We start from the raw sequence: 13,812 nt of genomic DNA, 5'->3' as shown, positions 1-13,812 counted from the left end.
AGTTGAGTAGTTTTGACACAGACCGTATGACTCACAAGCCTAAAATATTTATTATCTGACCTTTAGGGAAAAGTAGGTGAGTCACAGAATGAATGAGGCAAATTGAAATTATAGATGTTTCTTATCTTAGGGATGAAATGTTAGGACTAAGACTAACCATGTCTGAAAAACAGGATGCTTGGGGAGTTGGAAGGGTGTCATCCCAGTCTGATCTCACAGAATTAGATTTAGGTGGCCAATGGCTGTTGAATATGTGCAGTGACACTTGGCAAGGAGAGCACTGGGCTTTCTCAAGCTTGGATCTAAGGTCAAGCAGTCATTTTAAGAACACTTAGAACTCGGGGAACCTGGGTGGCTCAGTGGTGTCCAACTCTTGGTTTAGGCTCAGGTTATAATTTCAGAGTCATGACATCAAGCCCATTTTTGGGCTTTCACTGGCACGGAACCTGCTTAAGATTCTCTCTCCCTCTGCCCCTACCCCACCTCACCTGCTTGTGTGTATGTGCTTGCACTCTTTCTTTCTCAAAAACAAAAACAAAAAACCCACATAAAACACTTGCAGCTCATTCATTTAGTTCCATGTTCTGGTTCATGAGAGGGACTACCATTTTTTATGCTAATTGTATTAGTTTTCTGTTCCCGTAACAAATCACAATACACCTAATGGCTTAAAACAACACAAATCATCTTACAGCTCTACAGGTCCAAAGACCAGAATGGGTCTCCAGATTAAAATCGAGGTGTCCACAGGCCACATTCCTTTCTGGAGGCTCTAGGATGGGTCTGGTTGCAGAATCAGTTCCTTGTGATTGTAGGACCGAGGTCCCCTTTTTTGCTGGCTGGCAGCAAAGGGTCATTGCCAGTCCCTAGAGGTCACTGCATTCCTTGACTCATGACCCCTTCCTTCATGGGCAGAGCCAGCAACCACAGATCAAGTCTTTACACTTTGAGTGGCTCTGACCTCATCTTCTACCTCCTCCTTGCTGTTAAAGATTCGTGACTAGATTAGATAACCCTTAATAATAGTCCAGGATAATCTCCCTGTTTACCTGTCAGCCTGTAAATAATCTTGATTCTGTCTCAACGCTAATTCCCTTTTGCCACAAAAGGTAACATAGTCCCACCTTCTAGGGATTAGAATGTAATAGACATCTCACAGGGAGTGGGGAGGTCACCACACTAACACTAGAGTTTAGTAAATAGTGCTCTTCTTTGGGAGTCAGAATCAGTTGGGTTTATTTTTCTCAAGTTCTCAAGTAGTATGCTTTCTAAACAGATTGCAGTTTCTGTAACCTATGGCTTTTAACTGATTTTCCTAAATTTAAAACACGTTCTCATTCATATGCTCTTATTTCCAGAATAAAATGCATGTTGCCATATCATGTTTCTCTTCATGTAGGAAAATACCAATATGGAAATAGTTGTGTTGTTTTATTTTGCTCTTTTCTGATCACTAAATTAATTCAATTACTTTAAAGATTTAAACAATTCAGAAAGAGTAAATAATATATATAAGCATATACATTATAAGTAATATATTTATATATGTTATATAGAGAGATTTCTTAAAAATGGGATTACACGACAGTGTTTTGTAACTTTCTTTTTTACTTTATGTACATACTTTTATACTTTGTGTGTGTGTGTACTTTATATATACACATATATTAGGGAAACATTTTCTATGTCATTGATACTGAAAGATATTCTCAATTTTAGTAGTTGCCCTTATGGAAATAACTAAATTATTCACTTAGTCTTGTTGATGAGCATTTAGGTTACTTCCAGTTTTTTCTAATTTGAATAAAAAGCCTCCTTTTGGGTACTTGATAGTATCCTTAGGAAAATACCTGCACTGCAAAATGAAAAATACGCACATGTGTGAGGCTTCGGGATTTGTTGCAATTTATTGCAAATAATCACGAAAAAGTTTGTAAGTACTCATTTATAGTAGTGGCCATGTATCAAGAGCTCACACGGCTCCATTTGTTTTTCCTAGACAGACAATGGAACGCGTCACATTGCAAAACCAGCTCCAGCAACTTCTAGAAGCCCAGAAATCAGAGTCACTCCTTTCTTCACCCAGGTAATACTAGGAACATGGGTGGTTAGTGTGCTTAGTTATCTTTAATCTCTGAGCCTTCTTTTGGACTTTTAGAAAAGATATCTTTAAAGAAGACAACAATATTTTATTTTTATAAAGAGGAATAAAATTGACAGCTTACAGGGGAAAAAAGCTCTGGATCTAAAGTCAGAAAACCTGGGTTCATCTCTGGCTGTGACATTTCTTCATTCCCTGATTATAAGCAAGTCACGTACTCTTCCAGACTCTATTTCTTCATCTTTTAAAATGGGAACATGAATATGTAGGTTCGTAAGGTTGTTGAAGATGAGAACAATGGAGGAAATTAGTGCCAAATGGATGTATAAACAGTAGAGCAGTAGATAAATATATCATCATGGCATTAGGTATGAGGCACTACTATACTCTGGTCGTAGTTGCCACTCTGGAGATTGGTTTGTGTGGACCTTAAGGGATTATCCTTATTCCAGTCCTATTGATTTGTTGTAAGTCATTCATGGCAGTGAAGGAAATCAGTGAGAGGAAATCCCCTCATATGTTCTTCATCATCTTTCAGTTCACCATCCTCCCCGGCTTCCAGAAGGTCCCAGTGGAAATCTCCAGATGCAGATGATGAGTCTGTAGCCAAAAGCAAACCTGGAGTCCAAGAGGGGATTCAGGTCCTCGGAAGCCTGTCAGCATCCAGCCGGGCCAGGGTCAAAGCAAAAGACGAAGATTCTGACAAAATCCTACGCCAGTTACTGGGAAAGGATATCTCAGAGAGCGTCTGCACCCAGGAAAAGCTGTCCTTGGAATTCCAAGATTCCCAGGCTTCCTCTAGAAACTCCAAGAAGATCCCTGTGGAGAAGAGGGAACTGAAGTTAGCTCGGCTGAGGCAGCTGATGCAGCGGTCCCTGAGTGAGTCCGACACCGATTCCAATACCTCTGAGGACCCCAAGAGCACACCTGTAAGGAAGGCGGACAGGCCCCGGCCGCAGCCCATCGTGGGAGGTATGGAGAGTGTGGACAGCGCAGAAAGCTTACACCTGATGATAAAGAAACACACCTTGACATCAGGACGTAGGTTTCCTTTTGGCATCAAGGCCTCCAAATCTCTGGATGGCCATAGCCCATCCCCCACCTCAGAGAGCAGCGAACCTGACTTGGAATCCCAATGTCCCGGCTCAGGGACCACTCCCCCAAGCCAGCCATCTGGAGACCCCACTCAGCCTAGCCCTGACAGCACTGTTGCCCAGAAAATGGCTATGAGCCCCAAGAGTGCCCTCAAGTCTCCATCTTCCAAGCGCCGGACCTCCCAGAACTTGAAACTCAGAGTTACCTTTGAGGAGCCTGTGGTACAGATGGAACAAAGTAGCCTTGAGCTAAATGGAGAAAAGGAGAGAGATAAAGGCAGGACCCTCCAGAGGGCCTCCATGAGTAGTGAATCGGGGGACCAACTGAAAAGGCCTTTTGGAACCTTCCGGTCTATCATGGAGACACTCAGCGGCAACCAAAACAATAATAATAACTACCAGGCAGCCAACCAGCTGAAGACGTCCACACTGCCCTTAACCTCACTTGGCAGGAAGACAACAGATGCCAAGGGAAATCCCGTGAACTCTGCTAGCAAAGGAAAGAATAAGGCGGTGAGTTCTATTTGGAGACTCTCTTTTTTGCCTTTGAATTCACTATGCTGTTCCTCACGCTAAGATGGGTGACCCTTGCCACCATGAGGGAATCCCCAGAAAAATTCCCAAGAGATGCACGGAACGCCGCATCCATGTGTTTTCTAATGAGATATGGCATATTAGAGTCTAGGCCCTTGGCTCTTCCTTTAGAAAATGCTCTAAGAGAGAAAGATCAAATACACCACAGGACATGATATGCTGATCCTCCAGTTGCCCAAAATAGTGTGACCCCTGAGTGTTAGGAGTCCTAACCTGGGAGGCATTTCTACATGATCAGACCACCAGGTGGTGTGAAATCAGGCCCTTCCTTGGCACTTGGTCTTCCTCGGGAAGCGTTTGCTCTGCTTATCTGACTCGCTAGTCAAACCCAGTGGAAGAGCATGTAAAGAGATACTCTATTTCTAAAGACTTAACTGCTCAACTCTGGGATGACCTTTAACATGAATACACCCGCAGGGACCCTCTGCATTGGCATTTTATGACACAACCCCCCCTGAGCGTTGATCAGGATAATGCCGGAGCCATCTAAAGCACTCAGTACCTGAGGCATGGCCGAGTGTGCCATGAACTACGTTTTGTAATTGTATTTCCTAGAAAGGCATGCACTTTAAAAATCAGTGAAGAGCTAGGAACATTTTTATCAGCGATAAATGTTGCTCTGTGCTCTGTGCATGCGGTGCCATCCCCCCAAAAATGGTATGGCATCCCAGAAGGTGAACCTCTAAGGAATGGAAGGACCCCAAATATCCCCCCAATCTAGAGAGTTCCAACGTGGATAATTGATTATGAGCCATAAGGAGAAACCTCCTGACGCTGAGGTTTAAGACCTGTCCAGATTCTTTTTGCAATTCTGAAATCGAGTTTCTGTTAATATCACTCTCATTAATTGAACGCCCATTTTAACTACACATTGAATTCCAACGTGAATTCTTTGTCGTAAGGGACTTCCGTGTTGTATGCATTTCATCTAGAAAAGTCCCCCCACCCGCTGCCCCACGTGCTCCAATCCCTAGCCCCTTTGGGTTTCACTTGGCCAGCCTTACCTTGCTCACATTAGACTTTCCCAAGTCACTTAATGGGTTCTGTCACCGGGAGGGAACGGATGACCTCAGCAGCTCCCTGTGCTCCTGAACGTGTGAACAAAGCTTCTGTCCACTAATCTGCCTCCTGCATGCCTCCTGTTGTTTGGGACACATGCATGTGCCGAGCTCTGTTGCATGTTTCAGATGATGTTTAATTGCACCTCTCCAGGAGATGTACGGCAGCTGCATCACCCTTTCTTCTAACACGCTGACCGAAGAGCCTCAGCATAACCGCGCACGGTACGTGGTGCTAGCTCGCGGGTCCGTCGCGCACTGGGGCCATGCCTTGGCTTCCAGCAGCGTGACCTTTGAAACCACGGTCCCTGAGCACCCTTAGCAGGAACTGATACCGACAAAGAAAATGACCCCTTCCCCCACAACACAAACCCTCAACAGAAGCAGCCAGTCTTATAATGGGGCTTTAGAAAGGGACCAAGGGCCCGATTGTGGCGGGGTTTCATTCCAGCCGCAGAGGGCAGAGGAAGCTACTCACCTTACAAACATGCTGAGTCTCCCGGTTGACTTTGGCTTTCAGTCTTTGTTTTAATGGATTCAAGTACCCAGTAAGTATAGAAATTAAATTTCCTGTCACGGGTGGACGGAGTCGATCTCTGATCAGAATCGGAGCTGTGAAGGAGGGCTGAGGTTTTATTTCATTGCTGATGCTAGACTGAAAGCTCCTTTCATCACTGTGCTTGGGAGAAGCAAGGCCCTGCCATTCTGAAACTGCTCTCGCTTAACGCTCAGAACCCCGGTGCCCTGCCGTCAGCCCGTCTGGGTGTGCCCACCAGACAAACCACGGGGCTTTTCCAAACAAAATATTCACGCTTCAAAATGCATGGACTGTGTACAGAAAAGATTCATCTTCACAGGTCCCCGGGGGCTTGGGCGCTTCACTGGGCAAAGTCCTTCTGCATCCGGACTTTCGTTCCTCCCTCCCCCCCCCCCACCTCCCGCGGAATGTGCACAACTCCCACTCCCAAACAAAGCAGGAAAAGAGAGCAGTGAAAGGAGAGTCGTGGAGGGCGACTTCCTGCACTTGGTGCATGGGGTGACTGGCTTCTGTCAGAAGAAACCCCCAAATTCATGTTAAGGGAGGTTGCCACTTTTAAATCATTCAATCTTGCTTTGATATGATTAAGTTAAAAGAAAAACCCGGCACGCCTTGCAGCACCCTTCCAAAATCCTCTGCAGTGTTTTTATGAATGTGCATGTTTCTATAGAATGACAAACACACCCAAATCGGAGTGTGTGTATTGTAAGTATAAATTTATAAATTTTAGTTCAGAATACTAAGGCACAAGAAATGTCACTCTTTTTGTTGTTGTTGTTTTTGACCCTTTAAATCAAGTTTAATCTGCTCCAGGTCTCTGGTCAGCCCAAAGGAGAAGTAAATCTCTGGCATTTCTGGGAGTGCCCCTAGGGGACTCATTAATTCAGTACATTGAAGGAAGCATCTTGGAGCTTAGGTATTTACTGTTCACCAATATTCAGCTTGGGTCAGGCTCACACAGTGCCAGAGTTTGGGCTGCTTCCGGCCACCCTGGGGCAGGGAATCTCAACCAGTTTTGTGAACCCAGGGCTTGGGGTAGGAAGGAAATAGAAAGGGGAAAAAAAAAAATGTCCATTCCCTTCCCAGACATTGGTATTAGGCACCTTCTGTTTCTCTCAACCCACCTCCCCACCGCCATGCCCTTCTTAGTCCTAGGTGAGGTCAGGTGTGTCTTCTGGTACCTGGAAGATTCTGTTCTTGTCCTTAAACAGAAATCACCAGCAATACCCTCAGGAAAGGCAGCACAAAGACTTGACAAACTCTTGGGGGAGGGAGAAGGAGAACATCTCTCATCTCTCGAAGGTTCCTACAATACCTAGAAACAAGACAGTTAATATCACGGTAGACTGTCCTGCCAGAAATATTTCATCCTGTCTTTTTATAAGCCATGGAACAAAGCTGAATGACCTTCTGAAATAGAATTACAAAAGTCAGAGCACCAAGTGAGGCTTTGGGGCTACAGAGCTATCTAACTCTAGGTTAAACCTTTCCTACTCAGTTTAGGGAACAATACTTCTAACGGCTCAGTTTTGAGCCTCAGAGTCACTGGATTTTCATATTAACAGAATTTGAGTTCAGTGATAAGCAGAAATCCGAAAATAAAAATATTCAGTGTATTTAAATAAGCATCCTGACCCCTTCCCCTCCCTCCTTTATAAATTAACCTCTAATTTATCATGGTTCTCGTGTGTTCCACAGAAAGAGAAAAGTCCCTTGTTGGCTCACCCTGGAGAGGGGAGGCTTCTCGGATTCCCCCATAAATGACACAGAGGCAGAGAGAATGGGGCCAAGGTCACTCTTTAGACAAAATAAGGGTGGATAGCTATAGTGGAAATGAAGATTCCTCTGAGAAATTAACACTAGCATGAGATCGTGGGCATGAAAAACACCTAACTGACTGTAGCACTTGCTTCATATTGTCCACGGGACCCACTGAAGGAACGTCCCACAGAAAGTTACATTGTAGAAAGGAACCCACGTGTTCCTCCCTCAGTGATGCCTTCAAATCCTGGCCCGAGAATTTGCTTGAAGGCTAAACATCTCCTCTTGGGTAATGGAGATTCTCCAGGCTTATGTAACTGTGGAAACCAATGGCAGTCGTTGGGTTGGAGTTGGTTCCAAAAATTAATGCCATCAAATAGCCCTATCCCTATGAGCACAGGAGAAAGAGTGGGGCCCTAGCACCTAGTTGCAGGCATACACTAGAGTCACATTTTAGTTCCTAAGTAATGTTTATTTTTTCCTGGTAAGGGAAAGATAGGAGCAATAAACACATTTGAAAGAACATCACCTCTGGGTGGGGGTTCTGTTTGCTATTTATTTTCCTACATTGGTCACAGCTTGATAGCCCAGAATCTAAATTTCTTTTCAATGCCCTTTAAAATTAGATCCAACTCCATTACTCTGGACAGCTTTCCCAGAGTGTTTCCACAGACGATGATGACTTTGTTTATAACAAACAGATTTATCTTTACTTTTTCCTATCAAGGATGAGTTGGTTTTGAATTATCACAACCCCAAGGGGATGTTTGCAATTAGTGTCTTAAAACGCCAATAAGACATTCATTTCCCAGAGTTTAAGTCTAAGTGAGACCTGGGACATGTGGCATGAACTTTGCATCCAGCTACCAAGAGACAGAGGACATCAGCCTCCTGGCGACCCCTAGCCACGCCCTCCGTGACCACAGTGCCACTGTGGCCTGAAACCCTTGTCCTCCTGCCAACACCAGCGCAGACTGCTTCAGAAGACAGGAAGTGATAAACACTATGAGTGTGGGTTTTACTGCCAAGGAATCAGCCACCTGGGAAATGATCCATCCAGAGCCAAGAGCTACAGTATCCGATATTTTGCGTAGATGTCAAGGTTGTTCAATAACCCCTCAACAAGAGTCATATATTTGGCCTGATGTGATGTGAGGTGTGGCAGTGGTCATCTGTGAGGCCCAGTAAGAGGTCAGAGTTGAGGGTGCCACCCACTCCAACACACACACAGATGCAAGTGCTTGCACACAACACACATTATGTCCTTACTGTCAGGATACCATGCTGAACAAAAAAAAGTGAACAAAGATGGGGAAATCATTGGAAAAGTAGAGGTGAGGCCCTGGCTGAGAGCTGTCTCCCAAGTACAGTGAGTGCCCTCAGCCCCACTGATGAGCATTTCCAGACTCATGATGGGAAAATCCAGTTGGCACCAAAAATACTAGCCCCTGATCTTGCTGAACAAAGGCATCCTTGCCGTCATTTCTCTGGATATAAGAAAATAACCACATTCTAATCTTGTCTTTAATTTTTTTAGCTTAAAGTATCTATTTTTAATCCATATGCTTTTTTAAGAATTCTTGAAAGGATGCGTCTCTTATTTCTTGGTCACGGCTGTGTGATACTTCCAGGACTTAGTTCTAGAGAAACCTCCCCAGGAGCAGACAGAGTCTTCTCAATGTAACAGTTTAGAAAAGTTGGTTCAAGGGCTAATACAAAAAGGGAATTTAGTGATTACAGACAATGGCATTATTGCTCAAAAATTATAATTTCGACTTCTAAGCCATGATCTGAAGTGGATATTCATTTTTAAAATACTAGCTCTGGGGCCTAGAGCCAGCCCATCAGCAGGAACTGATATCAGTTCCCTGAGGTGACTTCCTCTACTCCCGAACCCCCTAGAACCCACTTGGTCTCCTTCCCCTCCTTTCCTCCCCATGTGTCCCCAGCTTCGGTGTGTTCCCTGTACAACTCTTATCCCTCCCACGCTCACCTCTGCCTCTTTAGGGTTCATACTAGTTTCACAGGAAAAAAACCCATATTTTGTACTAGAGCTTTGTCCCTATGACTTAGAGGAGAGAGGAAAACCCAGTCTTGAACATTTCCCCAAGAGCAGGTTCTCCTTTGCATGGGCCATGGTTTTGCATTACCCTTGGCTGTTGCACAGCAGAATCTTGTGTGTGGAGGGAAATACTCATGTTGTGGGGAATAGTTAAAATGATCAGACCCTCCCAGTGTCTCAGCACAACTTCGCAAGCCCTTAATAACAGCCACTAGAGTTCCCAACGTTGACCAGAACCTGATTCACAAATGGAGTTTTTCTTCATACATGCCGTATATCCACCGGGAAAAGGAGAAAGCATGTTCTGCCACAGAAAGACAATTACAGTTTAGTCTCCAAATATGAGGAGCTGAGACACAGATAAAAGCTATTGCAATTGAGATCCCAGGTTCAGTCTTCAAGCACTGCCCTTGGAAGGCAGGAAATGAACATGTGCAACAGCCAGGAACAAGTAGGAGGGTCCAGAGAGAAGACCTTCCTTCAAAACCAAAACCATCCCCCCAGAAACGCGTTCTTTCAGCATGTGAATCCTGGTTTGAATGCAATCACAGAATTGAAGAACAAATGACTCCCTTCTCCCACCTCCATCTTCTTTTCCTCCCTCCGCTCCACGGTCCTGGGGTGAACCATGAAATGTCACAGAGGAAACCGTCCTGTTAGTGTCCTATAGACACCATCTCTGTTACCACGGGGGTTTCTCCGAACATTAAAAGAGAAGGTCCTGTCTATAAGCTCAGAGGAAGGCTGGAGTTTCCAAGAAGCAGCAATTCATTTGAGGTTTAAAGTACCAGCTAGAGACTTTACCCAGACAACTTCCAGTACCTTCACCAAGCATCCCTGCTCCAACCACAGTCATGTGGGATTTTCCTTCCCACGCTGAGACTCGAGCGGATGCATTACCTTCCCAAATGCCACATCCCTGGTTTGCCAGTGCACTCAACGGCACCACTGTCTTTCCCTCTAAGCCCGGCATTTCATTGTGCCAGTATGAGACATGCTGCCTTCCTAAAAGAGATCAGAACCCAGGAAGAATTAAAAGACTATACAGCTAAAACACAGTAAACTCCAGGAAATGCATAGGAGCTTCATGAGGGTGGGGACCCTTGACAGCCTCCCCATAACCCCCATTTGTAACCCCAGTGTCCAGCTTGGTGCCTGGCCCATGCTAGAGACTTCATAAATATTTGGTGAGAAAGAGTAGAGAGAGAAAAGAAAGAAGAGGTAAAAGCAGAAACAAAATAAAAAGGACTGAGCCTGTCATCCCAAGGAAAGATGGTGTCCTCCATCTAATATCTAGGCCCTTCGATTATAGGCCCACCTGCCTACAGTGAGTTTTTCGTGTGGGTACTTGGAGGGCAAGTTGTTTCTTCTTTAGCTGGAATCCCATTTTTTAGTAGATGGGATTTAGAGATTTGCTCTCAGTGTAGTTCTGAAGGAGATCACAAAAGTAACAAAGTCTCCCTGTTTTGGGTATCAGTGGAAGAGTAATGCATGCCCGCAGACCCTTTTAGACTAATCCTCTAAGTAAATTGCTATCTAGTCACGATGGGTTTTGGAAATGTGGAATCCGTGCCTAGATGAATCAGCAAGTTAGATTACTTGCAAAACTGTTATTTAAATTTAAGCCTTTTCTTCTTCCCAATTTTGGTCACTGAGAATGTGATTTCATATCCAAAAATGAAATCAAGGAACAGCTAATTATCTGAATAATTCATGCCAGAATTACCCAAACAATTCTGTTCCTTTGAATACTGGTAATTCAGGACTAGGGGGGAAATTGAAGGATTCGGGGAGGCCTGAATTATCCTGATATTATTCAAATAAATGTCTCAAATACACACTCGGCTCTTATCATGCTGGGTTGTGTCCTGCAGAAAGTGTTCTTTTTTAATGTTCTTGATCATGACACCCCTCATATTAAAGTAGAAATACTCTGGTAGTGTCTAAATGATGAGATCATCCTTAAATTACAAACTAACGCTTCTTTTTAGCTTTTATTGATTTTTCATTTACATTTTTGTTGAGCTGCTATAGGTTCATATATATATACATATATATACACACACACACACATTCATATATAGAGAGAGAGAAAGACAGAGAAAGACAGACAGTAATGCTAGCGTTCTAACAAAAATTTGCTCTCCTCTGCCCAATCTACCCTGTTCTGTAATCCCACTCCTCTGAATCAATCACTTTGCTTTCTTTCACAAGTATTTTCTAGTATTCTGCCTTGTTAAGTCACGTGCTCATTCAGATATTTAACTTTAGATATTCTCTCTGTTCATTCTACTATAATTCTATAGAATAAAATGATAGCTCACACTTATAAAGCAATTACAAGTACGAAAGAATATTCCAGGCACCACACGCATCATAACTGTTTTAACCTTCATAATGACCTAGTGTGTTAGGTACTATTATTATCAAATTTTGCATATTGGAAGCCAAGGCACAGAGAGATTATGATCTTACCCTAGCTTGTATAGTAATGATGATAATGAATTATGGAGCCAGGATTCAAAGAATCTATATTCTCCACAAATAACCAAACTTATCTAGCTCTATTTTAGCACCTAACACTGCCCCCTACCCCCAAACACACACAAACACACACACACACACACCCATCCTTCCTCTTCCCACCATTAATAATACAGTTGTATCTCTCTTTGGGGTTAAGTCAGTATTTGGTGTTGTTTATTAGTATGGCTGTATAAATATTAATCACAGTAGGTCCCAGGAGTATGTCATAATGTGTTTTCTTTCTAATTATAATTATAACCTTACATTTGGGGGGCAGAAAATAATTTTGACTTCTCAGTTTATAATTCCTTTCTAAATACTTTGTGGGAGGCAGAAACCTCCCTTTAGCACATTCAGGCAGATTAGGTGTCTCTCATTTTGTCTGTTGGTGGAGACAACCTCTGTCCCCCTGCCCCAGTCTGGACTGCTGTTATCTAGCAGTGCTGTACAGCTGTCTTCCTGGTGTTCCCCGCCCCCCAATACATTATTCTGGGAATTGCTTCTGCTTCTCTCCTGTGTAGAGCCCTGTTTCCTGAATCCATCTTTTACCATTTTGGGTTTATGCTCATGTTTTAGTAAACACATCTTCCCTTCTTTGGGAGGTGAATGGGTGCTAAATTTGTTGAGACCTTGCCTGTCTGAAAACATCTTCAATTTGCCCTCATACTGGGTTAGATGTATTTGGCTGGGTATAGAATTCTAGGTAGGAAACACTTCTCCTCAGAATCTCTAACACATTTCATTTTCCTCTTGCTTCCAGTGTGCCTGTTGCAAAGTTCCATTCTTCTCAAATTGCAAATCCCTTGGAAGCTATTGTGATTTTCTCTTTATCCCCAGTATTTTGATTTATTGATGCTTTGTCATGATGCCATTAACATTCCTGACATGTGGGCACGCAGCAGGCCTTTTCAGTCTGGAAGCCTATATGTTTCAGTTCTGGGAAATTTTTTTGTACAATTTCTTTGAAATTTTTGTCCATTGCAATTTCTCTGTTCACTCTTTCTGGAAATCATACTATTGTAATGTTGGGCACACTGAATCGATCCTCAGATTTGCTAACTAGTTTTCTATCTTTATCCATACTTTTGTCTTTTGTCGTTCTTTTAGGAAAGAACTTTTGCTTTTTTATATTTTTTAGGAAAGAACTAACCTCTACCTTCCAACCTTCTAATTTTTTATTTTTGCTATAATAGTGTTAATTTCTAAAAGTACCTTGTTGGTTTTCTCTTTGTTTCCTTATTGTAGCATTATACATGTGAATTTTACAGACAAATATAAATATATATGTTTTTTTTCTTTTCCTCCTTTTTGCAGTAAAAAGTATTGCAGTAAGTATTTGCAGTAAAAGGTATTTACATTGGTATTATTTTACTGTATGAAGGTACTATTTTTAATCCTTCATTTTATTGAGATTTCGGCCTTCTTCTTCTTTTGACTTATAGCAGCTCTTTCTATATTGCATATTAGAAAGACTAACCCTTTATGGTATGAATTACAGACATTTTCCCAGTGTTTCTTTCCTTGTTAAAGATTTTAAAGCTCTCATTGGCTCCGTATGTTATCTCTAGTCACTTTGACTTCCGTTTCTGTTGATTTTGGTTCTTTCATAGTAGCACTTTCCTCAAATATCTAATTATCTCTGACTCATTTATATTCACTAAAGCTGAGTGGAGGTTCTGACTTAATGGGTGAGGCTTGTTGACTGGTCAGTGTTGCTTCACATCAACTGGTGAGGACTAGGCTCTTCTGTTGGGAAAGTCCCTACTAGTATTTGTAAGTCTGTTCTCTTGGCCAGTTCATTTCTCAAGTTAAGGAAACTCCAGTCTCCTGCTAGTGCCCATAGCCTGAGTGCCAAAAATTCATGAGTCAGACTAATAGGAGATGGGTTGAGAATCATATTCTCACTTAGGGAAACTTTCATTTAATCTCATGGGTTCTTCCCCCTTTAGCTGAATTCTGTCTGGTTCGCACCTTGCAAATTGTAACCTCCAGTCTTTTTCACAGTGGGAAAGAGACAGTTACCCAGCTACACTGGGTCAGAGAGATAATCTGGGATCTGACTTGCTACTTCCAAAAAT

At 42.9% G+C, this 13,812-nt stretch overlaps 1 protein-coding gene across 5 annotated transcripts in view; it reads left to right on the top strand.

The window, feature by feature from the left end:
* Positions 1–13,812, top strand: part of SNCAIP (synuclein alpha interacting protein) — a 156,224-nt gene that overhangs the window by 140,137 nt on the left and 2,275 nt on the right. For 3 of the 5 annotated variants that reach the window (XM_059175749.1, XM_059175748.1, XM_059175750.1), the window contains exons 9-11: positions 2,000–2,086; positions 2,640–3,708; positions 5,002–5,072. In XM_059175749.1, the coding sequence (XP_059031732.1) occupies positions 2,000–2,086; positions 2,640–3,708; positions 5,002–5,072 (1,227 nt within the window). Of the gene's footprint in view, positions 1–1,999; positions 2,087–2,639; positions 3,709–4,976; positions 5,073–13,812 lie in introns of all 5 variants that reach the window. The other 2 variants (XM_059175751.1, XM_059175752.1) reach the window with 2 other exon arrangements.

This window comes from Mustela lutreola, chromosome 5, assembly GCF_030435805.1.
Source record: "Mustela lutreola isolate mMusLut2 chromosome 5, mMusLut2.pri, whole genome shotgun sequence".
NCBI classification, from domain to species: domain Eukaryota; kingdom Metazoa; phylum Chordata; class Mammalia; order Carnivora; family Mustelidae; genus Mustela; species Mustela lutreola.
Note: the sequence above shows the minus strand (reverse complement) of the source record. Positions and strands in the feature narration are given on the sequence as shown.